General features: G+C 42.5%; 1 protein-coding gene across 5 annotated transcripts in view; it reads right to left on the bottom strand.

Annotated features, from left to right (window-relative positions):
- Positions 1–7,418: 7,418 nt before the first annotated feature.
- Positions 7,419–27,905, bottom strand: part of JPH1 (junctophilin 1) — a 111,431-nt gene continuing 90,944 nt past the window's right edge. The window contains exons 4-6 of one of the 5 annotated variants that reach the window (XM_054019121.1): positions 23,785–24,446; positions 9,923–10,018; positions 7,419–9,368 (exon numbers count right to left, since the gene is read on the bottom strand). In XM_054019121.1, coding sequence (XP_053875096.1) covers positions 9,938–10,018; positions 23,785–24,446 — 743 coding nt within the window. In that variant the 3' untranslated portion in view covers positions 7,419–9,368; positions 9,923–9,937. Of the gene's footprint in view, positions 9,754–9,922; positions 10,019–23,784; positions 24,447–27,905 lie in introns of those variants that run through there. The other 4 variants (XM_054019119.1, XM_054019123.1, XM_054019122.1 and 1 more) reach the window with 4 other exon arrangements.

The raw sequence follows: 27,905 nt of genomic DNA, 5'->3' as shown, positions 1-27,905 counted from the left end.
AAATGTAAACAAATGGTCTGGTGGCCCACCAGTGGATTATCCTGACGGGCTGCAGATTACCCACCATCTAGTCCCACTTCCTGTAGTAGGCATCCCATTTGAAAGGACAGGGATGAACGTTGTTGGACCCTTTAATGTGTTTATACCCAGTTGCACTTTTTTTATAGTTGATTACACCACCTGATATCCTGAGGCATGGGGGAGGCAATCCCACTGTGTTCCCCCCCAGTGCAAAAACTATTGCACCAGAACTGCTAAAAGTCTCTGCTAGAGTCTGGGTACCTCAGGAGATCCTCATGGATCAAGGCACCAACTTTACATCTAGGCTGTTGAAGGAGGTGTGAGATGTGCTAAAAATGACAACTCTATGTACATCTGTCTGCCCTCCACAAATGGAGGGTCTAGTTCAATCATTCAACCAGATCCTGAAAAGGATATTGGAAAAAGATAAATGCTAAGGAACCTGATATCAGCTCATCTCTATCCTTTTATTTGCGTTTTGAGAGGTTCCCCAATCATCTAGTGGATTATTTCTTTTTGAACTTTTATACGGGAGACAATCCCAGGTATTCTTGACATGGTCTGTGAGAAGTGGGAGGAAAAAAATTGCTATGACAGAGACAGTTGTATAGTATGTACCAAAGCGCTGTGAGGGGCTTAAAACCTTAGGGACCTTCACCAAAGGATACCTCTTCAGTGGCCAACAGGCCCAGGAGCAAGCCTATAACAAAGGAGCACATATGTGCATATTTAAGCCAGGTGATTGGGTGGTACTTCTATTCCTGAGTACAGAGTCCAAGCTATTTGCTACATTGCAGAGGCCATACGAAGTAGTCCCCTAAATTGGGCCAGATAACTACAAGATCAGGCAGCCTTCTGAGAGGAAGTTGCTCAGATTTACCATATTAAACTGACACACTTGGAAGGAGTGTGAGAGCTTATGTTTTACTCCTTATCTCCTTAAGCCAAAGCTGGGGCCCCAGGTATTCCCTTCCCTGGACCCAGATCATATACAGATCGGGGGAAACCTCCATCTGGAGCAGAGGGCCCAAGTGAGAAGCCTAGTGAAAGCCTTCCCAACAGTATTTTTCTTCCAGTCCAGATGGACACCTCTCATGAAACACCAGACCCAAAGAGCTGGGGCAACTTGTTGGGGAAAACCCCTGGTTGCTCCCACCAAAAATGTGGGATGCTGGGAAGCAAAAGAATCCAGGTCATGTTGGAATGAGGGGTCACTGAAGAATCCACAGTGGCTGGCAAAGTCCAATTATATTTGTCCCAAAACTGGATGGCATTATCCAGTTTTGCATAGCATTGATTTTTCTAAAAGATATCTCCAAATTAAGTGCTTACCCATGTCCCAAGTGGATGAATTATTAGACTCTGTGGGTGAGGCCCAGTACATCACAGTGTTAGCTCTAACCCAGGGATACTGGCAGATCCCACTCACACTGGAATCACCAGAGAAAACAGCCTTTGCCTGTCTTTTGGCCTGTATCATTTTAGGACTATGCCTTTGGTCTTTGTGGTAACCCAGCAATGAGATCTAGTCTTCAACCACATGGCTCATATATAGCAGCAGATTTAGATGTAGGCATCTATAGCTGAAGTTGGGAGGAACACCTAGCAGAAGTCATTGCCCTAGTTTGGTCCCTATGAGACACTGGGCTAGCTGCAAACCCAACAAAGTGTAAGGCTTAAAGAGAAGAGACCACCTACCTGGGATATCCTTTGGGGAAAGGCCAGGTCTGGTCCCTCGTGGACCAAGTCCATGCCCTCAAAATATGACCTACCCCAAACAAGAAGAAACAGGTCAAAAGGTTTCTGGAGCTTGTGGTTTAATGCTGTGGATTTTTGCCAGTGTTTTTGAGGATCATGCCCTTCCCCCAGGACCTAGTTAAGGCCAATAGCCCCAAGAAAGTTCACTTGTCCGATGCCTGCAAAAAGGACTTTCAGACATTGAAAGACCCCCATATGCAAAGAACCTGTTCTGTTCACTCCTGACTTCTCAAAAGAAGTCATTTTGCAAACCAAGGCCTCAGAAATGGGACCAGGGCAGTGCCATCTAGCACTCTTCCTGAGCTGCGAATGGTTCCTGGGTGGGGGTGCCTAGGAAGGGTTGGCTGTGAAATGGACTGTGGACTGTCTCTCTCTATCACCTTTTGGGGAAATCTGTTCAACCTCATCACTGATCATGCCCCCTTGTGGTTAAACAACATGAAAAAACTCACCCCCAGCTTATGAGCTGGTATCTGTCTCTCTAGCTGTATGTCTCCCAAATTCAACATATGGTGATTTTTTTCCCCCTGTTACCCCTAGGAAGTGGGGTGTGTGTGTGGGGGGAAGAGTCTGCTGGCCCTGGTTCTCTGGCTGCCATCTCAATGGGGAGGGTGTGTGATGGGGTATACAGCCCCCCCCACTAGACAACATGGGATTAATGATCTAATGTGGGCTCAGATGGCTCCACCCCATTGCACCTCTGAGAAATGTCAGGATTGGAGGGATGAACGTAAGAGGGAGATTCTCAGCTCAGTTGATGGCAGCCTATGGAAAAGAATAGACCTTCAGTGATCATCTCCTGAAGAGGGGCTGGCTTAAGATAGGAGCTCCCCAGCTGACCGGTGCCCAATAGTTCCTCCCTGAGGAAAGGGAGGGCCAGCTCTTGATGCACTTTGAATCATTCTCCAGTTTCATGTGAACTCAGTTTATTTGCATTAATTCCCCTTGTTTTTTGTTCAAGGCCGACTCTGGAAGGGGACAGACTTTAAAGTGACTTGCTGGAGAGCCAAGTCACAGGAAGAAACAGACCCACAGGCACAGAGCCACCGTTGGGAGAAGAGCTGCTACTTCATGCACGGCTATAAGAAGGAGCTAGTGGTGAGCCAACTGCTTTGCACCCTTCAGATGTATAACCACTTATTTGCATAGACAAATGGGGGCATGTGGAGGAGGCCTGTGGAAATCGTGTTGGGAATTTGTCCCTTAAGTACAATACCAAAGCACTGAAACCATCTACTGTAAATGTAAATCAAAGCAATTGCATTGCTTTTTACAGAACTTAAATTGCTTGTAGCACTGGAGTCTAGCCCCCGTGAAATGGTATTGCTACTCATCTCATGTTGCTGTTCCTACAGCAGTAGACCCTGCACTATCAAGGCTTCACAAACACTGGTCTAAGCAGAATCACTTACTGTGGTCACAAGTAAAATGGAAAGCACTGACTGACCACTATTTATACAGACTGTTGTGTGGTACACAATTTCTCAGCTAAATGGGACTATATAAGTATCTTTTCCTAGTGGATAGAGGTCTGGATTGGGACTCTGTCATTGGAAAAGTCACTTCACCATCCTGTGTCTTAGAATCTGTAAAATGGGGATAATGATCCTGATCTCCCTTTGTAAAGTGCTCTGAAAGCCCTGGATAAAATGTTCTATAAGAGCTAGGTATAGTAAATAGCATACCAGATACTTTCAGAGGTATTCTAATCCTATGGAAAATGCCCCCAAATATACCATAGTAGCAAATTTAAATAAAGATAATAACACCGGGCCCCAACTACAGAGCACAGTGGTGTAATTATCCCAGGATTATTGCAAACAAATTTTATTACTGAATTTAATAAAAATAGTTTGCAGTGCATGGTCTCAAGACTCCAGATCCTCCAAGGGGTTTGCTCTGTGTATGTTTTGAATCAGAATCTAAATCGAGCCCTAAGTCAAAACTTTGCACTAGGACCCTATTGCTGCTATGGCTGAAACTAACCCTCCTCCCTGCACCCAGAGCCAAACACCTGCAAACTTTGGAGTGTTTGAAATTCAGGATGAAATTGTTCAACAGATGCTTGAAGTTAGGATTCTGATTTTCAAAATTGCTTCAGTGGGACCTATTACATGTTCAGTGTGGAAATCAGGCTACTTAGGGGGCCTGAGTGAGGCACCTAGTTTTGAAAATCTTGTTCCCAATCTGACTTTCATGGCTTAGGCCCCTGTCTAATTTATCTGCGTGTGAGGGATATGAAGAGGTTGATAAAGGAAATATCAGTGAAAGTGAGTTATATTCATGCATTTTTAAATATCCTTTATATGGTGTTTTTCAGTGAAACTAATACACCTTGCACATTAGAAAAGGGGCCATATCTTCTCCTGAATTCACTGACTTGTATCAGAGGAGACCAGGTCATGGAAATACCATGCAGTGTATTTTGTAAATCTGGAATTCAGTTCTCTAATTATCTTCTGCATAAAAAGATCACCATCCCTCCTCTCCCCGCTTTGATTTAAATTACAACAAAGCCGAGGCCAGTCTCCTAGAGGCAGCTTGAAAACAGTAAATTGCTTCTCCTCTATTTGTTGTGCCTCTTTCATTTATATTAATAAACTCACAAGCTACAAGTGTAAAATGTAAACATTTGTATATGGTTCTCCACCTTTCCCAGTGTAGTCTGCTAAATCGGGTGCAAGGGATTGTGGAAGGATGGGGTTGTGGAAGCCCACTCTAATGAGCAAGAATGAATTTGCAGCATAGGGTATTTTTTCCCCAAGAGCTCATGTGTTCATTTCTCAAGTCCAAAAATAATAATCACACCACATAGACCAACGTAAATCGAGAACCCCCAGAGGACTCTTTAGTCTTCCTTGTTGGAGTCAGCTGCAGCAATCTCTGTCCATTCTTCTTCATGATCTTATCAAGGACATTTGTAGTGGATCTCACAATTCAAATTATATCAGATTTTTCATAAAGGTGATAGGGTTTCACTGGGAATAGTTATTTGCCTTTTGCAGCCTCTGTACACAGAGGTTTCAGTCATGTATACTATCACGAAGGAAAGGCTACCGAAGCTATTCAAATCACTAATCTTATATGGGAGACTAAGTATAGGTTTGAAAATTAGGATACAGTCATACAGAGCAACAGCCTTAGAGTGTGAAAATGAGCCAAATGGGAGAGTGGGCCACTGACACAAACGCATGCATTTCCAGTGCACTAACTGAAGTTCCATCTTGTCATGTCATCAGTGAATTTGGCCCAGCGTGGCTAAGTAGCATGCCTGATATGAGATGAATTTGACTTCTTGGAGAATGACGGGGGGAGGGTGTGGAGAAGAGAACTATTGGGCTCTTAGCTCAATTTGAGAGAGTAGTCATAAGGAAAGAGAAATGTACAAGCATGGAGCAAGCTTTCATAGAAGATTTTCCTCTTTAGGAAACACTGCAACACCTTCCTCTTCAAAAAGCCCTTTCCACTATCAGAATAACACAACAGTAATAGCACCCAGCCCTCCCCACATTAGCCTGAAACACATTAACCTCAACAAAAAGTAAATCAATGAAATTTAAAGGGTCAGAACCAAAAAACCTTTCCACATAGAGCTTTTACCCCAAAAAGGGAGAAGTGGCAGAGACTCCATGAACTCGCCTAGGGACTAGGTTGTTGATTTTACATTGAAGATGCTTAGGTACTATGGGCAGCAGTATAAAGCCCTTAAGGCAGTAAAGTTTTTATTCCTCCCCCAATCCCATCTGTTCCTTGGGCTGTCCTCATTAAAAGCCTAGTATTATGGAGAATAGACATGCTTTCCATTCACTTCCTCGAGAGTAACCCATAAAGTGCTAATATGTCTTTATTGTTTGCAGATGCCACTTGCTAGTTTTCTGCACAGAAAAGCATCAGGATATATGCATTGCAGAATTTGAGAGAGATGCTGCAGATGTCTCAACTACAGTATGTTAGCACACCAATCCCTTATTCTGTTTAACGCTTTCTGTTCTTCAACCTCTTCACTGTTTCTGTGAATATTAAGCCAGAGGATTTGAAAATATTATTTCTTAAAGGCTTGGTTAATCTTCTTCCATTTGCTCCTTGTTTAGTGGCTGATCTTTGATAGGAGGACAATGTACTGTGCCATCTTCTCTGACTTAATGAGCTACTGAAGAACCATTTTTATAACCTTCATAACCATATTATTAATATATGGTAACTAAGAATGTTAATATGACTCTACAGCATAGTGAATACCTGCAGGCTTGTAACTCTTATCAGAAAAATTTATTGTACAGCCTGACTACTTTACTATAGGTCTTAGCTACTGTGTAGTATGATTACATACGTGTCAATGTTTGTGTAAATCAATATTTCTAGGCTTGTTTACGGAAACGGCTCAAGCGATGTATTTGAGAGTATGGTTTTGATAGTGTAAGCCCACAGGGCCAGTGTGTTCACACTGAATCCACTCTTCCTTTCGATGTCCCACCACTAGAGTGTGTCTCTTTAGTTTCTTTTTATCTGATGGGAAGATAGACAAAGGAGCAGAGAATGAATAAAGAACTGTATGTGCTAGGAAGACATGATAACTGAGACTTTGACAGTCTTTGGTGCCTCAAAACTGTCCATTTTATAGTATCTCTGTATTGTGGACATTGAATATACTGTGTAATCAGATAAATTCATACAACGTAATTACACAAATAAGAAAATGCGCATAGCTGGAAAAGATGTCACTGTAACAATGTCATTCTGTTCCCATTGTTGTAGAAAAAGTTCCTGTTCATCCCCAGATTCAAAGCATGTCTTGAATTTTGAGAATTAGAAGCGTTGTTAGGCAGGGAAAGATACTGTCGTTTAAATGTGATCAAGCAAACACTTTCTCCTCAGTTTCTGCCTAATCCTTTACTTGTTACTGGGGGGATTTACATATGAATTATTACATCTTCACATTCAAAGTACTGTAGAAATACTTCATGTCACTTTAATCTCAATTGTGAAGATATGAAGAGTATCGCGTGGATCAAAAAGTGGCAGGAGAATAAGAGGTGGTTTAGAGATCTATCAGTTTCAAAAATGTTTGACAATATATATCTCTGTTCATTATACTCAGGAACTTATTTTGTCATTGTTAAACTTTTCAGAGAAGGGCTTATTGTGTAGACAAGAGACATTCTTGCAGCTTGATAAAGGCAGAGTTAATTCAAAACAGACAGGAGCAACTGCTCCTAAAATATATATTTCTATTAAAGGGAAGCTCCTGAAAACTCAGCTGAACGTTAAACCAGTACCAATTGGCAACAAGTGAGAGGGAGTAAAACTCTGTAGTGATTTACTCACTATACAACCCTGCTGGCTTTAATGGAGTTTTATATGTTGTGTTTAGTCTGTGTAAAAATACATAAAAATCCTATTTGTGAAGCGAAAGGAAGAGCACCTATATCAGGAAGCTATCCATCAGTTTTAACCTTCTTCCACTTTGAAATGATACATTCCTTGGGTAAAATCCCGACTCCATGGGAATTTGGCTCTTGTTTTCAATAGACTTTCAAAGAGCTAGGCTTTTGCCCATTCTCTTGGCAGATGATAGAAGACATTTTCCCATGGAAAATATTTGCAGTATACTGTTTGCATGAACAGAAAAACCCACCTGCAACTCTTAATAACCAACTTTTTATTAGAGCAAATACAGTTGTAGAAACTGTACGTTATACATTTTGGGTTCAAGACTTTTATAAATAGAGAAACTCCTACATAAAGAGTTCATTTTTTTCACAGCAAGAAACGTTAAATAGACAAAGTGACATTATTAAGTACATTGGCAGGCTTCGTGTGCTGTCCGAAATGTAGTGTACAGTATAACAACTAATTATAAATAGCCTTTCATGTAAAATACAGCTGTGCACATTTTAGAAAAATACCAACAATTTTTGAGCTTTGTTTTAGAAAAGCTTATAAATCATACATATTTATAAATTGTACTAACATGCTTAAATTTATAAACATTTTCAGAAGCTGATTGTTACCCCATTATTTTCAGAGCATAAAGTATTTTAAATAAACATTGAATAAGAATTAAATGTCAGTTACAAAATTAGTTCTTTTTGTAAGGAAACATGGGGTGGGGGCAGGAGCATTTATCCTTACATCAAGACTTACAGGAACTTTAAAATTTGTTCTAATTTAAAAATTACTTTCTTAAATTTAAAAGTAAAACATGATTTTACTTATTTTTAAAAATGAATAAATATACCAGTTATCTTCATTTGCTCTCTGTCTGCTTTCTTCCACACTGGTCAAACCACAGGATTCTCAACATGCTTCTGCATAAAACACCGTGTTATTGCCCTGCACTGAGCTGTATCAGGCTACACAATATTCATTCCATACCTATGTTACTTTATGTGCTGCATCAAAAGATACCTAATGTAGCTTTTAAGAAACTTCTCCATTAAACCATGCAAGCAATTATAAAGTTTACAAACATGTTCAAAAACTAAAAATTATGAAATCTTTTTCTAATAGAGATAAAATAAACCATATTCCAAGCCCTTTTCTATTTTTGATTTGAAAGTAAATATTTTAATTTAAAATGATCACACCACATAAACTTCTGTAAGTAAAGAAGCATGCTTTTGAGTAATATAGGGTACAGTAATTACAGTGTAATGGCACATGAAAAAACATTGATCACATCAGCATAACATAGGACTGTAAAACAACTTAAGACAAATGTTCCAAATGACAATTTCTGTGGCTTTCTTTTGTTGTTGTTGTTGTTGAGGTAAAATTATATACAGACTTTAAAGACATAAAGGCATCAAATTGATAAACAATCATTTTAATGGATCTAAATGCTCTACCTGAATGTATTCAACACAAAGCTAGTATTTTAAAATTAATAATAATTTTGTATGTAGTAACTAGCTTAGCTTTTATTGGCATTACTGTCCATTTGGACAAGACTTGTCTTTAACTGCTGGCAAAAATCCCAATATTAAAATATATTCATTCAAATTACTGATTACCACAACACTGGTGTCGGAGAAAAACCATGCAACACTTGAATCCTATTTCTCAAGATATTCTGCCTCCTTTTTCTAATGTACTGGTACTGCCTGAAGATTCTCACGGTATTATAAATTGGCTTGCTATTGACACAAGCATTTGTGCATTTTTTGGAAGCAATAAAGGATAGCTTAAAACTTTGCCATTACTGTATATTACCTGCTAAACTGTAATAATTTAGGAAAACAAGTTTCAAGAATTGTACCTTCAGATAAAAAAATATATATATGTATAACAGATTTTAGCTTCTGCTGCTAGATGCAACTAGTACATTTCTCCAGGTTGCTCTACATACTATATTATGGCTATACATCAGGTTTAAACAACAGCGAAAACAGAATCATGCACTAGCAAATGAAATTCAATCTCCCTGACCATTGCAGGAGATGTTAAAAGCAGCAGGTAATGGAATAAGACTGGTGAGTGATGCTGCTAACTATTTCTTCTAATGAGATTGGAGTGAACGCTGGAATCACTTCCACAGCAACTGAATCCTCTGACCACATTCCTCTGGCAGTCGTTTTCCGATCTCCCTACTAAAAACATCAGACGGTAAAATAATAAGGCAGCTGTTAGCTTCCATCAACAAAAAGTGCAGCTCCGTACATTTCCAGTTTAGTCACACACTGCTGGAACAGATGGAGTAGCCAATGCACTTCACTGGTTGGGCTGTTTCAGCAGATTTTTGTTGTTGTTTTCCAACATGGCTGCTTCAGCTTCCAGAGGACCCCAAAAGCCACAAATCATCAGCAGAGAAACTGATCAAGCCCCTGGCTGAATTTTCCAAGTGTCATCTCTCTTGCGTCCCATCCTAATTCCAAGCCTCCTTCCCTGTGTCTGAGTACGACTGGTGCCATTTAAAAGGCTGATGAGACAACTGCAGAGAATTGTGGGCTAACACCACTAGTTGTCATGACTTCACTGAAGGGTCAAAACAATTATATCATTAAGTAACTATGTTGAATCACATTCAGGCATAGCTAAAATTAAAATAGGGAACATTAAAAGTTTGTAAATCTTTATAATTTGAACTGGGGAATCAAACTGATTTGGATATGGTGATCTTCTATAAAAACAAGACCTTTCTTACCTTCTCTAATTCCAGTCAAGTTAGAAAATGGACAAAAAGAATGGCTAAACCAATATTCAACAGCATTACCAGGGCAATCATGACTGAGTTAGGACCCTGAAAATACAATAAAATGGGTTTCGATTACATTTTTTAAAATGAAAAAGTCATGCAAGCCTGAACATAATGCATGTTCTAAATGAAGTCACAACAGGAAATATATATCATGACCTTGTCTTGACCTTTTAAAACCTGCCTCTGAAAGATTAATCATCCCTAAAGGTACAGACTCTACTCCTGATAAACAAAACATTTTAACTCATTATTTCTGGCATTCAGCTGTGCTAAATATCATGTGTGTGAGAAATGCAATGGATGCTGTAAATGCAGGTGAAATTAAATGTGGTATCATACTGATTTAATCAAGTCAGGATTAAGTTGTTTTTCTTGGAACTGTGATTGTCCAAAGAAAACAAAATAGTGCAAGACAAAAACTATGCCAGATTTTTAAAACAAAACTTGAACTTCATTAGTAGTAAAAAAAAGATTATAGTCCAGCACCTCTTCCCTAGTTCGGGCCTCTTCATAGACTCCAACCTCTTTTAAAGTAGAAAATATAACTGTGTTATGTAAAATAATACACCCTGGCACTGGCAGTACTCTCACTGGAATTTCCTCTTTCCCTTCCCTCCGCAGGTAGTTTGGCTAAGAAAAAAGATATGATAGAGATCCCCCAGAAATCTGTTAGTAAATATTTAAACTGTAATTTTAACAGTTGCAGAATTACAGACCTGTTCCTGCTCTTGTAGATATTGATGGCAAAATTCCCTTACTTTATAAATGGAGTGGTCAATTTTGTAGAGAAATGTAAAAGTCAAAACAACCCCCGCCTCCAAGCAAAATCTAAATTTTATTAAAGAGCAGACTCTTAATCCGTGTATAATTTCTTCATTTTTATATGAAATAGATGACCAAAGATTCTGGTTAGCCTTCTGATATATACCGCTGCTTTTTTAACAGTGCCCAGAAAGATATAATTTTTACAGATGCTCACTTATGAATAGCTTGGCATATACGTTTAACAGATGAGATGCCTCTGTTCTTGGGTTCTCCTTTTAAAATTTTTGGCATATTTACTCAGACTTACATGTGATTAACTTTTAAAAAATGCAAATTCACTGCTAGTAAAAAAACAAAGAAAACCACATCACTTATAAAATTAATTCCTATGGAAAACACACAGGAGCCACACAAAAAGGCAAGACCTGAGCAGGGCAAGATTGCTGGACCTGTTGATGGGATTATCACTCTTAAGATCACAAGAGGGATAACAAGAATTTATTGACTTACTGCAAATATCATCTATTGTAAAATTCCGCTACACTGAATGGCTATAATTGACATCAGCCATACAATCCCTGGAATGATACAGGTTGAGAACTGTTTGCTAGAATATTGTAATGACAAAGCCTGTCTTAAATGAACAGTATTTGTGCTAATATCACACCAAATAGTATTAAAAATGGTTTAGAGATGATTACAGGCAAACACTTACTACCAGGCCTAGTGCTTACTACTGTGAGAACAGTGTGTACAGTGATGAGCACTAGGCCTGGTAATAAGTGTTTTCAAGGACTGGGCTCATAGTACTCTTACAATAGAATCCACTACAGATGGTAGCTGCAGGGGCCTGTAGGCTTGGAGAAATGGAGTTAACAATTAACAGACACCAGGCTTGCCAACTGTCGTGAATTTATTGTGAGAGACACGAGTTCTAAGTAAAATTAAGCCTCACTCATGATCTCATGATAGAACTCTCAAAGCTCAGGATTTTTTTTTCAGCCCCAGGTGGCAGCTCTCTGGCTGTCAACCCTGGGCAGCTGCATCCCTGCCAGCCTGGGAAGAGGGAGAGGTGACCCCCCTAGAGGCCTCCTAGGCCTGGGGAGGGTGAAGAACCCTAAGAGGAGCATAGGTGAGGCTGGGAGAGCTGAATTAGAGTGTGGGGGCTGCAGGGTAGGGCTGAAGTGAGGGGGGTGGGGGCTGATGGGATGGGTAGGCTGTATTGATGATGGCTTCTGAGCAGATGGTGTGAGTGCTAGGAGGGTGAACTGAGACTGGTGGGGGTCGATGAGCTAGGGGAGCTGAGCTAAGGGGGGTTGGGTGGGGAAAGAACTGATGGAGGACAGGATTAATTACTGGGCAGGAGAGGGGCAGATGTGGGGGTGAGAGCTCCTGCAGCAGGGGCCAAAATCACCTTATCCAATACATGTGGGAGAATGGGCAACACTAACTGTCACATGTACACACCCTGGGGATGGGAAATTCAAAAATCAAGAGACTGACCTAAAAAAAATGCAATACAATCTTTTTGCATCTCATGATTTTTGATCTCTTGAAGTTGTCAATACGGAGACGCTCCCATTTTGATAGTGCTACTGCCTGCTGAGATGCAAAGAGGCTGTCAAACGAATGGAGAGGCCCTTGGAGATGGGCGGAGGCACACTATCTGTACTGGGCCTACCTGCCTGGTGTGATGGCCCAGCATGTATAGTTAGCATTTAAGAAGTGAGCTCACGGCCAGGAACAGGTGAAGGACTTTCTGCACAAATCACAGCTAACAAACAAATAAGACCAGGAGAAGAGACACAAAACTAGCATAAGATCAAAACTTTAAAATAAATATCCAGAGGCAAGATTTTCAGAAGTGACTAATGATTTTGAGTGACTCAGTTTTTGGGTGCCCAACTTAAGGCACTTCTTAATGACCTAACTTTCAGGGGGTGGTTCCTTAGAACTTTCTGAAAATTAGACCCTTTAAGGCAGTAAGTAATCCACTGGCGGGCTGCGAGACAGTTTGTTTACATTGACCATCCGCAGGCATGGCTGCCTGCAGTTCCCATTGGCCGGGAACGGCAAACTGTGGCCACTGGGAGCTGCGGGTGGTCAATGTAAACAAACTGTCTCGCGGCCTGCCAGCGGATTATGCTGATGGGCTGCAGGTTGCCCACCACTGCTTTAAGATGTCTCCAGTTGGTGCACACTATCACTAGCAACTTCTAAAAATCTTGGGTCATGTCACTAAGCACGTCTACACTGCAATTTAAGGTGCAATTGCAGCTCATATAAGCATCCCATGCTAGCTTTAACCAGTCCAGTACAGATATGGTGGCATGGGCTTCAGCCTGGGCTAGGAGCCCCTGTATAGGTCCACTTGGGACCCTACATACATACTTGGGTTGCTGTTCTGTGCTGCGGTGCATGCTGCTGTGTCTTCACTACTATCATTAGCCGTGCTCGCTAGATTAAAACTAGATTGGATCCGGCTACTGTGTTACACATTCAACTACAGTGCAGATGTACCCTAAATGAGCTGGAGTCTTCCCACTTTAAGCAGAATTACTGCCCTGTTATGATGCCATTAACGAGTAGTCTTTCCATTAAGAAGTACCAACAGGGCTAAATCTGGTCTCTGGGAGATGCCCCCATTTATATAGTTTTGCCAGTTAAATGCAACCTGCATAAGTACAGTGCTCTGCGTGACAACAAATTGTTAGAACAGTGCTTCTCAACCAGGGGTATGTTTACCCGTGGGGGTACTCAGAGATCTTCCAGGTGGTAATCAACTCATCTAGATATTTGCCTAGTTTTACAACAGGCTACATAAAAAACATTAGCGAAGTCAGTACAAACTAAAATTTCATACAGACAAATGATTTGTTTATACAGCCCTATTTTCTATAAACTGAAATGTAAGTACAATATTGATATTCCAATCTATTTATTTTGTAATTATACAGTAAAAATGTAAAAAAGTAAGCACTTGTTCGGTAATAGTGTGTTGTGACACTTCTGTATTTTTATGTCTGATTTTGTAAGCAAACAGTTTTTAACTGAAGTGAAACTTGGGGTATGCAAGACAAATCAAACTCCTGAACAGGATACAGGAGTCTGGAAAGGTTGAGAATCACTGAGCTAGAGGGTCACACCCTGAAGCCTTTGCTGAATTTTTACAAGTGTCTGGTGGGGGTATGTCTTCATGGCAATTAACCCCTAGTTAGGTGTTGCCCCTAACCCCCTCTTCCAGCCCCCATCCACATACACAAATCTTTGACCTACCTGAGGCTGTATGATAAAGCCTGACACTCTGGTCGGTAACCTGACCGTTCTGCAGTGGGGATGCAGGCTAAACCACTAAAGTGCTGATAGTCTCCAGTGCCTTCCCGCAATTCTCCCCATGTCCCCACAAGGACAGACATTATCTCACAATTTGCTGGCAAAGAATGGCCCAGCTTACTGCAGCACAAGGTATCATAGGATATACCCCCCGAAGTCCTAGTGCCATGCATGGGTGAGTGCAGCAGCTGGTAACTCAGGCAGGACTTTGCAGTGTGGCTGCTCACACCCAGGTTAGGTTTACTTGTGTGCTAATCATCCAAGTTAACTCTGAAGTGAAGACATACCCTGCTGTAGCAGAGAGTGTGTTAAAAATGACTAAGGGTTTCAGCGATATTGTCTACAGAAAATTCCCCACAGGAAACAATGGGTCCCCTGGATGTTTTTGAAATAGACCATCAGATTCACTTTCATTCCACTTCACAGAGATGGGGACTCATCCCTCCTGCCACAAACTGGCCTTTGGATTTTCATAGGCGAGGCTGCTATTATAACTACTTTGGATGCTTACATCTGCATGGTTCAGTGCACCACAGCCATACGAGGATCCCTTTCTACGACAAACCTGTTTGAAACAAGCATGACTTGCAAACTCGAAAAGGCCAAGCCTTATACACTTATGAGACCCTTCCTACTGAAGCCACTTTTCCGTTTGCAGAAGGACAGAGAACCATACAATACACTTCACTGTTAGGATATATTTTTCCAGCGAGGAAGGATGGTTATGGTTAAGGCACTGACTTGGACTCAGGAGAGGTGGGTTCAATTCCTGGCTCTACTGCAGACTTCCTGTGTGACCCTGGCCACATCACTCAGTCTCTCTGTGTTTCAATTCCCCATCTGTAAAATGTGAACAATAACTCTATTCCCTTTGTCTACTTGGGCTGTAAACTCTTTGGGTTGCAGACTGGCTCTTACTACATGGTCATCTGGTGTCTAGCATGCTGGAGCCTGTAGATGCTTCAGTAATATGGGCCTGGATTTCCAAAGGATTGAAATTCAGTTGGAGCTGGGTGCCAACTCCTTTCAAAATCCTACCCATAAATAATAATATTGATTTACACGGAGTAGGTGAAACCCTGGCCTTGTTAAAGTCAATGGGAGCTTTGTCACTAATTTCAGTGGAGCCAGGATTTCATTCATTACCTATCATACATCCTGAACTGCATTCCACATGGTATGAGAACTCCAAGACAGTTAGTTTTTGATTGAATAGCAACATGGGGCTATCGTTCAAACAGCAACAGGATAAGATATCAGGTTCCAGAACTCTGCCTGGAGATGGAGGGCTATTCTATTGATGCATCTATCACCCAGATGAAGTGGGTCTCATTAGCTCTTATTATGGAGAATAAAAGTTAGAGAGCCTCTAAAGTAAGACAGGGGTAGGATATGGGACAAGGAATCCTTCCTAGAAAGAAGAAGCTGATGAAGAAGTGGAGGTTAAGAATTATGTTTACTGATATTGAGTAAAGAATGAAGAAAGGGTGAGTTTGGGGCACCAACCCATGTTGAGTTGACAGAAATGGGGCCTCACCCCATTCACAGTGGTGAATATATTTTGTTTCCTCTTTTGATAACAAGAATTGTGAAAGTGGAGCTTTCTGATGTTCCAAAAATGATCAGTCTTAGTTTTGTTCTATGCCAGGGGTCTCAAACATGCGGCCTGCGGGGTGATTTTCTGCAGCCCGCGAGCCCCTCGCAGCCCCCCCCGCCATCCCCCAGTGTTTACCAGAGCGGCTCCGGCCAGACGTGCACCAGGAGCAGGGCATGCTCCCTGCCTGCCTGCCCTGCGCCGCTCCGGGAAGAGGCTGGAACATGGGGAAGGGGGGGGGGAAGGCGGAGGAGCTGTGTGTGGCTGTTGCTTCAGGCAGCGCCCCCAGCAGCTCCAATTGGCCGGGAACGGGGAACCGCGGCCAATGGGAGCTGCTGGTGGCGGTGCCTCAAGCAACAGAAACACACAGCCCCTCTGCCCCCCCTTCCCCACGTTCCAGTCTCTTGTGGGGGCAGGGCAAACAGGCAGGCAGGCAGGGAGCCTGCCCTGCCCCCGGTACTCGCCGGGCCAGATCCTGCCCCCCGAACTCCCTGCCATGAGCCCCCTGCCGCACCCTGACCCCCTGCCATACCCTGCACCCCGACCCTCTGCCTCACCCCGCACCCCTCCTGCATCCCAACCCTCTACCCTGAGCCCCATGCCGCACCCCTCCTGCACGCCGATCCCCTGCCATACCCTGCACCCCTTCTGCACCGTTACTCCTGTCCTGAGACCCCTGCCACACCCTGCACCCCAACCCCCTGCCCTGAACCCCCTGCCGCACCCCGCACTCCTCTTGCACCCCAACTCACTGCCCTGATCCCCCTGCTGCACCCTGCACCCCTCTTGCACCCCAACCCACTGCCCTAATCCCCCTGCTGCACCCTGCACCCCTCTTGCACCCCAACCCCCTGCCGACCCTGCACCCTGACCCCTTGCTGTACCCCTCACCCCTCCTGCACCCCACACCCCAACTCCCTGGCCTGAGCCCCCACCACACCCCACACCCCTCCTGCACCCCCTGGGGGCAGGGAGGGGGCAGAGTTGGGGTGGGGATTTCGAGGAAGGGGTTGGAATGGGGGCAAGGAAGGGGTGGGAAGAGGCGGGGCAGGGGAGGGCTTCATGGAAGGGGTGGAGTGGGGGTGAGGCCGAGGGCCGCACAGGGGGAGGTGTCAGTGATGCGGCCCTCGGCCAATGTACTAGTCCTCATGTAGCCCTCATGGTCATTTGAGTTTGAGACCCCTGTTTTATGCAAAGCATGATCCCAGTTTTTAGACATATGCTCTGACTGTTAAATGCTTTAAGGTGAAGCACCAAAAATAAGTCCTTAATGCCCTGCAGGAGCTTAAAATAGCAAAAGGCAAAATTAGTCTGTGCTGTGCACGATTGACTAGAACAGGTGCAATAAAGAAGCTGCAACAGCAAAGTTTTTGTCCTGCATCAAACTGTCCTTTCATCTTTTCAGTAGCAGGAAAGATAACATCTTTTCCCTTAGGTCAGAGAACCCTATGTAATTAATTTTGAGGTAGAAGATGGCACTACTTCTCAGGGAAATAACTAAGAGATGTAAAGACTGGTCCTGCAATCCATTTGCATTAGGAATAGCCATTGACTTTGGTGGGAACTCTAAGCACAGGAGTTCACAGGATCAGTGCCAGAGCTCTGTATTTTCTTCACAACAGGAACATTAGATTGTATGATTGATGGATGTCAAGTGCACATTAAGAGGAGACTATACCCCATACCACTTGATATTCTGCATACTGTAATGCCCTTAGGGTACATCTACACTACCGGGGGGGAGTCGATTTAAGATACGCAAATTCAGCTACGTGAATAGCGTAGCTGAATTCGACGTATTGCAGCCGACTTACCCCGTTGTGAGGACGGCGGCAAAATCGACTTCTGCGGCTTTTTGTCGGCGGCGCTTACTACCACCTCCGCTGGTGGAGTTAGAGCGCCGATTCGGGGATCGATTGTCGCGTCCCGTCGGGATGCGATAAATCGATCCCCGAGAGGTCGATTTCTACCCGCCGATTCAGGCGGGTAGTATAGACCTAGCCTTAGATTTAGGTAAAACAAGGCTACATATTGTGGTTTAATACTAATTACTCTCAAAATAGTCTTTTACAGTATAATAGAGCCATGCCCCTTCTTCCAATACTACCTTATTTAAGCCAATATGCAAACAATTTGGCAGAAGAAGTTGGGTGCATAGGATAAAACACTATCTGTTCATCTTTTTGATCACAATTTAAATCTCATCTGATTTATCACCAATGATTTTTCAGGGTTAGTTCAGTGGATGGGTAACTGTAACTTGCTGACAATCTCTGTTCAGGATAGACTCGGAGCAGAGGGAATCAGGGAATGAGGGAAATCATTTCTGAGGTTGAAATGGGGGTGGTGAAAACTTTGGAGAAAAATGCACAAGCATCATTAATAACAATTCTGTACCAACACACACCCTTGTTCTGGTAGGCTGTTGGAGTACCTCTTGTTGCTTTACTCCTGTCAGAGCTTTAAAAATGCAAATAGGTAGAGAATTTACCCCGTCTCTGACACACATCACCACATATCTTGGAAAAAAATCAGCTACTGACACACACACACACAAACACACACACACACAGAAAATATAGTTTTAAAGACATATAGCAAAATGCCTTCACATTGGGAATGAACTCCCACAACTTAATTTCCTTTCTCTCATACACCCACCACACAGATGTTCTCAAGACCAATGCAATTAAAGTACCCCAATAGAGGCAGAGGGACAGATCCTGGCTAACTATTGCATCAATAAATAAATGTCTGCTGTGTGATATTCCCTTATTACCCTCTCCATCTTTTGGGCATGGCTACACTGCATGCTTTTTTCAGTAGTGTAGGTACATATGGAGCCCCCCCGCACAGGTATAAATAGCCATAGACTGTGAGGCATAGCTTAGGTTAGTAAAGACATGCCTGAAGGGTGTGGGTATGTACGTGAGTACATACCCTACTTGCCGAAGTCACGCCTCCCTCTCGACTCTGCTAAAAAGGGCAGTCCCTGCTGCCTACCCGCTGCTGGAGCCTTTCCGCACCTTTCGCTGACTTACAACCCACAGTGTGTATGCTTTTCACTGCAGCATGTAGCTACACGTACTCTGCATGCCACTGCCAGTGGTGTGTCGTGAAGACATAGTTTTCCTGATCATTGGCTAGTGGTGTGTTTGTGTCTATTGCCTGCTCTGATTGTCAGAGAAGGTGGAAGGATACATTTCTGATATAGAGAGGCTCCAGCTAGTCAGTAAAGTTAGGAGCTCCCTCAGGTCCGAATCATGATTTGGTTTGGAAGGAATGGTGGAAAAGATGAGAAAAATTTGGCCTGATAGATGCTGCCTAAGCAGGTGCAACTTCACTTGCTTATACCAGGGCTGAACAGAAAACTCAAATTGCAGGCTGAGATTCTGTCCGTTCATCTTCGGACACATTCCCCTCCCCCCGCCCCAAGGCCTGACAACTTCATGGTAGTGTACGTCTGACCCTTCCACATATGTCAGGGTCCCAGGGTAAAAGGCCAATATCAGCTCCAAAATAGACTAAAAGGCCAGAAGGAAACATTGTGATAATGTAGTCTGACCTCCTATACAACACAGGCCATAGGACTCCTCTGAATTAATTCCCATTTGAACTAGATCATATCCTTTAGAAAAAATTCTAATCTTGATTAAAAATTTCCAGTGATGGAGAATCCATTACATCCCACAGTAAATTTATTCCAATAGTTAATTGCCATCACTATAATTTTTTTTTTGCCTTATTTCTAGTCTGAATTTGTCTAGTTTCAACTTTCAGCCATTGGATCATATTATACTTTTGTCTGCTAAACTGAAGAACCCTGTATTTCTGTTCCCTGTGTAGGTACTTAATCAAGTCACCCCTTAGCCTTCTCTTTGTTAAGCTAAGTAGATTGAGCTCCTTGAGTCTCTCTCTATAGGGCATGTTTTCTCATGGCTTTTCTCTGAGCCCTCTCCCATTTTTTAACATCCTTCTTAGAGTGTGGACACCAGAACTAGACATAGTATTCCAGTAGTGGTTGCATCAGTGTCCTATTTATATATTCAAGGATTGCATTAGCCTCTTGGTCACAGCACTGCACTGGGAGCGCACGTTCAGCTGATTATCCACCATGACGGCTAAATCTTTTTCAGAGTTGCTGCTTCTCAGGACAGAGTTCCTCATCTGGTAAGTATGGACTACCTTTTCCCCCAGATGTAGGACTTGACGTTTGGCTGCATTGACACACACATTGTTTGCTTCAGTCCAGCTTACCCAGCAACCCAGATTACTTTATCAATGACTTGTCCTCTTCATTATTTACCAATCCACCAAACTTTATGATTTTATGTTTTCTGTCACGTCACTGATAACGTTAAGTGAGTGTAGGGCCAAGAATCAATTCCTGTGGGACCCTAGTAGAAACACATCCACTTGATGATTCCCTGTTCATTATTACATTTTTGAGACCAATAAATTAACCAGGTTTTAATCCATTTAATATGTGCTATGTTGATTTTCTATCATTCTACTTTTAGTCAAAATGTTTTGCAATACCAAGACAAATGACTTACAGAACTCTAAGTATATTAATTACATCATCACTATTACCTTTATCAATCACATTTATAATCTCAAAAAAAAGATATCAAGTTAGTTTGACAGGATCTATTTTCCATCCACCTATGCTGATTGGCATTTATTATATTACCCCCTTTTAATTCTTTATTAATCGAGTACTCTATCAGCCATACCATTATTTTGCCTCAGATTGATATTAAGCTGATGAGCATATAATTATCCAGGTTACTCTGTTCACCCTTTCAAAATACTGGCACAACATTAACTTTCTTCCAGGTCTCTGGAACTTCCCCAGTGTTCCAAGCCTTACTGAAAATCAATATTAATAGACCAGACAGCTCCTTGGCCAGCTCTTTTAAAAAACTGTTGGATGCCAGTTATCTGTGTCTGCTGATTTTAAAAAGTCTAACTTTAGTAGCTGCTGTTTAACATCCTCCTGACATTCCATTGGAACGGAAACTATTTTATCATCATATAATATGAACATATCATGTGTAGGGCAGTCAAGTGATTAAAAAAAATTAATCGTGATTAATCATGCGATTAATTGCACTGTTAAACAATAATAGAATACCATTTATTTAAATATTTTTGGATGTTTTCTACATTTTCAAATATATTGATTTCAATTACAACACAGGATACAAAGTGTACAGTGCTCATTTTATATTTATTTTTGATTACAAATATTCGCACTGTAAAAAATCAAGAAAAATAGTATTTTTCAATTCACCTAATACAAGTACTGTATTGTAATCTCTTTAACATGAAAGTTGAACTTACAAGTGTAGAATTATGTACAAAAAATCCTGCATTCAAAAATAAAACAATGTAACACTTTACAGCCTATAAGTCCAATCAGTCCTACTTCTTGTTCAGCCAATTGCTCAGACAAACAAGTTTGTTTACATTTGCAGAAGATAATGATGCCTGCTTCTTGTTTACAATGTCACCTGAAAGCGAGAACAGGCATTTGCATGGCACTATTGTAGCCGGCGTCGCAAGATATTTGCATGCCAGATGCGCTAAATAATCATATGTCACTTGATGCTTCAACCACCATTCCTCAGGATATGCGTCCATGCTGATGACGGGTTCTTCTCGATAATAATCCAAAGCAGTGCATACTGACGCATTTTCATTTTCATCATCTGAGTCAAATGCCACCAGCAGAAGGTTGATTTTCTTTTTTGGTGGTTTGGGTTCTGTAGATTCCGCATCAGAGTATCGCTCTTTTAAGACTCCAGAAAGCATGCTCCACACCTCATCCCTCCCAGATTTTGGAAGGCACTTCAGATTCTAAAATCTTGGTTCGAGTGCTGTAGCTATCTTTAGAAATTTCACATTGGTATCTTCTTTGCATTTTGTAAGATTTGCAGTGAAAATGTTCTTAAAATGAACACATGCTGGGTCATCATCTGAGACTGCTATAACATGAAATATATGACAGAATGTGGGTAAAACAGAGCAGGGGACATACAATTCTCCCCCAAGGAGTTCAGTCACAAATTTAATTAATGCATTTTTTTAACAAGCGTCATCAGCATGGAAGCATGTCCTCTGGAACGATGGCCGAAGCATGAAGAGGCATATGAATCTTTAGTTAATCTGGCGTATAAATATCTTGCGATGCTGGCTACAACAATGCTATGCGAACAGCAGGTGACATTGTAATTAAGAAGTGTGCAGCATTATCTCTTGTAAATGTAAACAAAGTTGTTTCTCTTAGAGATTGGCTGAACAAGAAGTAGGACTAAGTGGACTTGTAGGCTCTAAAGTTTTACATTGTTTTGTTTTTGAGTGCAGTTATGTAAAAAAAAAAAACTACATTTGTAAGTTGCAATTTCATGATAAAGAGATTGCACTACAGTACTTGTATTAGGTGAATTGAAAAATACTATTTCTTTTGTTTTTTTTACAGTGCAAATATTTGTATTCAAAAATAAATATAAAATGAGCACTGTACACTTTGTATCCTGTGTTGTAACTGAAATCAATATACACCTCTACCCCGATATAATGCTGTCCTTGGGAGCCAAAAAATCTTACTGCGTTATAGGTGAAACCGCGTTATATCGAACTTGCTTTGATCTGCCGGAGTGCGCAGCCCCCCCCCCCCCCCCCCCGAGCACTGCTTTACAACGTTATATCCAAATTCGTGTTATATCGGGTCGCGTTATATCAGGGTAGAGGTGTATTTGAAAATATAGAAAACATCCCAAAAATATTTAAATAAATGGTATTCTATTACTGTTTAACAGCGCGAGTAATCGCATGATTAATCGCGATTAATTTTTTTTAATCGCCTGACAGCCCTACACATGATATGTTCATATTATATGATGATAAAATAGTTTCCATTCCAACGGAATGTCAGGAGGATGTTAAACAGCAGCTACTAAAGTTATGGGGCTTGGGCTGCAGGACTGTTTCATTGCTGTGTAGATCTCTGGGCTCGGACTGGAGCCCAGGATCTGGGATCCCATGGAGTGGAAGGGTCCCAGAGCCCTGGCTCCAGCCTGAGCTCAGAAGTCTACACAACAAAGTAACAACCCCGCAGCCTGAGCCCCATAAGCCCGAGTTGGCTGGCATGGGCCAGCTGCGGGTTTTTCTTTGCAGTGTAGATGTACCCTAAGAGGCTGAAATATCACCTTTGTAGCTGATATTTAATAAGAATCTGTAATCAGGACTTTATTAAAATTTTATCACATCACTGGGTATTTAAGGCCTGTTTGATACACTGACATAGATTTAGCCCCAAACATTCATATCCATTTACAGGGTAACCCTTAGCTCAAGGGAGTTACATGGGTGATGAAGTTGATCTGTTAGGTTGATTCTGAAGCTGAAATTATAAAAACACACATGTGCCTGATGTGATACTACATATAATTTTTTTAATGGTTGCCCAGCAATTCATTGTTAACTATTCAGCAGCAGCCCTCTGCATTTGGAAATTACCTTACCAAACAATAATCCCTGTACTGATAATGTTTATATGCAGGTTTACAGCAAAGCTACATGGAAGTTCTAAACCTTTCAATGACAGTCTTCAGTAAATCCCACTGGCACTTTAACAATTAATGGGAAAAAATGTTTGTTACACTCATAAAAATGGATTTTTGGAAGGTACTGCATAATTTTTTGGGTATACATTTAGAAATTGTTAGATTCTGGCATCAATCTAACAGTGTAACCACCACTGCCAAAATATCCAATAAGGAAAAAATATTGGTTTGAGGTGAACACATGAAAAAACACCAAAACATGTGTGTGTGTAAGGATCTTGCTGTTACATCAATACACAAGAATTTATTCTAAGAACTGCCACTGTCAATATTCCGGCTACAATCTGTCCCTTCCATAGTTTTAAGAAAGGCAACAGTGAGGTAAAGAACCTCAGTTCCTTACTCCCATTGGCTGTTATCCAGCAGTCCACACAGAGATGAAACTGCTATGGAAGTCAGTGAGTTTTGCCTGGACATAGACTGCAAAGTTGAGATGTAGCAGGCAGAGGAGCAGTGAAGGGGAAGGGGCTGCCAATAGTACTTACCAAATGGATTTCCACTTCTTTTTCTGCTGAAGAATGGGACTCATTATTAGCGGGATTCTTTGGTGCAGCAAGTTCAGGTTTCTTTACTTTTGTATCAGATTTGCTTTCTTTGGCATCTGGATTAGTAACAGATCTGGCAGGACTTGGCTTCTGTGGAGTTGATATCCGTGAGAGTGCTGAAGGTGATGGGTTGACATCTTCATCCTCCTCCCTGAGCTCATGTGGAAGCAGTGCTGGATTCATTTTTACGTAGTAGCCATGGTAATGACCATGCAGTTCCCCATTCTCTGTGCTGATGGGATTGTGGTGGGCTGAAAACTTTGGCTGATGTTTCACCGCTATCTCCTCCTTTACGGGTACTTTTGAATACAGAGGCTTGTTGACCACGGCTGTTACAGTCTCACTAGCTAAACTCTTTTTTTCTTGAGTGAGTCTCGCCTTTGAGCTGGAGTTTTGTCTTTTCAATTGTTTGGTAGGGGAAGGCTCAGATGGAAGAGGAGAACTGTGCTTTGGGCTTGCTTCAGGTGTCCCAGGGGGTGTGGTGCCTTTTCGATAAAAATGAGGAGACTCTTTGGGGGAAGGTGTTTTTTCTTGAACCTTTTCTTCAGGGTTTTCTTTTACCTCCACACTTTCTTGAAATCTTTGTTTGATATAATCAGGGCCTGAAAAACAGTATAACAAAATCTTATCTCATTAAAACAAGAATAGGGCCAGGTGCCAAATCTGCCACACTGTGGGTATGGATCTGGTACGAAGCTGAAATTAAGAGGGAAAATAAAAACTCACTCATTTCTGGACTTTATATTATAATGCATTTGCTAATTAAAGTTGCTGCACCTTTTCCTCTCTGCTTGGCAATAATTTGGGCTATTCACTATTGGTTTGATCACTTTGCCTTCAACCTTGCAAAGGGACATAGAAAATACAGCAGATGGTCTCCAAATGAAACCATTGAAATCAATGGGAGTTAAGTGCCTAAATACCTTTCTGAATCTCACCCCCAAGTGGCTAACTTTTTATTTGTCGCATGCATACATCTGCCATTTTTTCTCTAATTGCTCATTTTTGTCTACCTACCATACATGGCCTTCATCACCATGATACCTGATTGTTATTTTGGTTGTTAAATACTTAGGAGGCAATCTCTCTCCTTATGCCTTAATAGTCTGTAGGAGATTGAGCTTGAATCTTTTATAAGTTTTCTGGTTTGATTATGAGTGGGTATTTGTGTGAGGGATTGCATTGTCTCTGTCTTTCGGTATGTCTTCATTGCAGAGTAGACCTGGGCTCTTACTCAGAAATTTCACCTAGTTCCTCTTTTTTACACACACACACACACACACACACACACACACACACACACCCCCCTTTCTAATCCTTTACAATAATAGCATCTGGTAAAGAATATTGTAACTTGTTGCTGCTGGGATCTGGGAATTAGATTGCCACTAAAAGGCTATGTCCCTGTGCAACAGAAACTCAGTGAAGTACGGACTTCCTAACACACAAATACAAAGTGATGGTCTCTCTCCCTCTTAAAGTTTTAATACTGATCTGTAGTAAGGTCTTATTATTAGTTTGTCATTATTTGTATAAAATATACTTCATTATATTTACAGTATTGTCTTCAAGGGTTCTAAAATTATGACAGTTTTAATAGTAATGAGATTTTTAAAAAAAGCGAATTGTTTTCTTTGACTCCTTTTTTAGCCCTTAGGACATACTCTAGTCACATTTCCAAGCTTTTCTCCACAACCAGGAAGGCTAGAAATATACTTTAAACAAACACACACACACAAACAAAAAAAGAGCTGAGATTGTCACATAATCGCTTGATTCCAGAAGCTGATTTTAATGAAACACCAACTATCACAAAAATCACAAGAGTTGGCAGTATTATATTTAGCAATATTCTATGATGCATTATTCACAGCTAGTTAAAGCTAAAATGTAACTGAAAGAGTAATAAAGCCCACTCTGTAATGCAGGAGCTTGGTTTCTTTATTGCCTTTGTTCACTAAGAGCAACATTCTGCTTGGTCTTTTACACAGGTTTGAAGTAAAAGGGGAGTGTATAAGGGGCTTAAAAAGGCGGGGCAGCTCATGTTGGGAACTGGCAAAATTGTAGTCTCTGAACTCCAGGGAGCACAGGGACTTCTACATCCCTACTCCCTTGGGATACAGAGAACCCCAAGGAGGGAGAGAGGACATGGGGCCAAGGCCATGGCCCTGCTCCTGCCTCCTCATCAGCCTGGAAGAGGGGCTAAAGCTGGAGGGGGGGCAGGGTGCACCCCATACAGATATGTAGCCTTCCCGTGTGCATTAGGATGGATAGGGATGAATTTAGTTTCCCTGAAGCATGATTCCTCCTGCTGTTTCCCAGGGGCAGCATGTCTCCTCAGTTCAGGGCTTTTGTGCTTCACAGGCATGTTCTGAACCCTTATCACTAAATATCCAAAATTCAGTCTCTTGCAGTGAATCTCCCAATCTCATTAGTGTAATTTAATGAGCATGTATTGTATTTTGTTATATTTATTTCTATATCTGAAGAGATATAATGAAAAATTAATCCTATTTTTTTTGCCAGCTATAAAGGCAATTCCTCTCTTCAAGAAAGGTAATTAGTACAAATGACTCATTTTTGATGATAGAAAAATCCTGGCCCAATCAAGTCTCTGCCTTTGTGTCTCAACTGGAAAAAAGCAGTGTTTATTGTGATACAGTGTCTTCATCGTGAACAAATTCATCTTCTGGTCCAGCTGTGCATGCTAACACATAAACCAGGTAACAGTTTGATGGTTTAATAATTAAAATGGCATGATAATATATTATTTTTAAATTACCTATTTCGCTAGTGTAATAGTACACTTTCAGTTGCTCTTAAAGAATGAATACACTCCATCCTGGTGTATTCATTCTTTAAGTGATTTTTACTTCTATTCCTGTGTGACCTTGGGTAAGTCACAACTTTTCTTTGTCTCAGTTTGCCCACCTGTCAAAAGGGATAGTTTAGTGGGTGCAACTGACTCGCCTGCTTGAAAACATCTTCCTTGTTCTGGAGCTATTCCCTGTTTTAAAATGGGAAATCCTGTTAGCACCAGTAAAATCTTTCCAACGGGGCACTCTTAACTATGTCTATGAATGTGCTCCCTCTTAGGAGTTACTGCCTGAAGCTTAACTCATTAGGGCTAAGGATTATGGATTCTCAGACTGGTGAATATGAAAAGAGTTTTGTCTATGATTAAATGGAGAGGTGGGTATCCCAGTATGCAAAACATTGAGATCCCCATGCCAAACAGTGACAGTTGAGCTGGGTCATGCAGCATTTGGAGTCCAGATGACTAAATCAGATGCCTATTAGGCCTGTAGGTAAGAACATGCTGTTGAAGAAGCTCTACCAACTTTTTGAAGGGTGAAACATGCATCCTCCCCTATTAGACCAACTCCACTTGCTGGTGTTGAAGGAAGTGGGTCTGTGGCTCTGCTCTCAGCTCACCCCTTTTAGCTCCCCTTATGGTAGGGTTACCATACGTCCGGATTTTCCCGGACATGTCCGGCTTTTGGGGGCTCAAATCCCCGTCCGGGGGGAAATCCCCAAAAGCCGGGCATGTCCGGGAAAATTGGGAGGGAGGGCTGGGCCGGGGTCGCGGGGCCGGGCCGGGATCCAGGGGCGCAGTGCCGGGCCGGGGCCGCGGGGTCGGGCCGCCGGGGGGGTGAGCTGGGCCGCGGGGTCGGGCCGCCGGGGGGGTGCGCTGGGACGCGGGGCCGGGAGCCGGGGGGTCGGGCCGGGAGCTGGGCCGCCGGGGGGGGGGTGCGCGGGGCCGGGGGGGTGCGCTGGGCCGGGGGGCCGGGCCGCCGGGGGGGGTGCGCGGGGCCGGGGGGCTGGGCCGCCGGGGGGGTGCGCGGGGCCGGGGGGGTGCACTGGGCCGGGGGGCCGGGCCGCCGGGGGGGTGCGCTGGGCCGCGGGGGTGCGCGGGGTCGGGAGCCGGGGGGGTGCGCGGGGCCGCCGGGGTCGGGGGGCTGCGCGGGGCCACCGGGGCCGGGAGCCGGGGGGGTGCGCGGGGCCGCCGGGGCCGGGAGCCGGGAGGGTGCGCGGGGCGGCCGGGAGCCGGGGGGGGGTGC

The sequence above is a fragment of the Malaclemys terrapin genome, chromosome 2 (genome assembly GCF_027887155.1).
Source record: "Malaclemys terrapin pileata isolate rMalTer1 chromosome 2, rMalTer1.hap1, whole genome shotgun sequence".
NCBI lineage: Eukaryota > Metazoa > Chordata > Testudines > Emydidae > Malaclemys > Malaclemys terrapin.
This window is presented reverse-complemented; position numbering and strand designations above follow the sequence as displayed.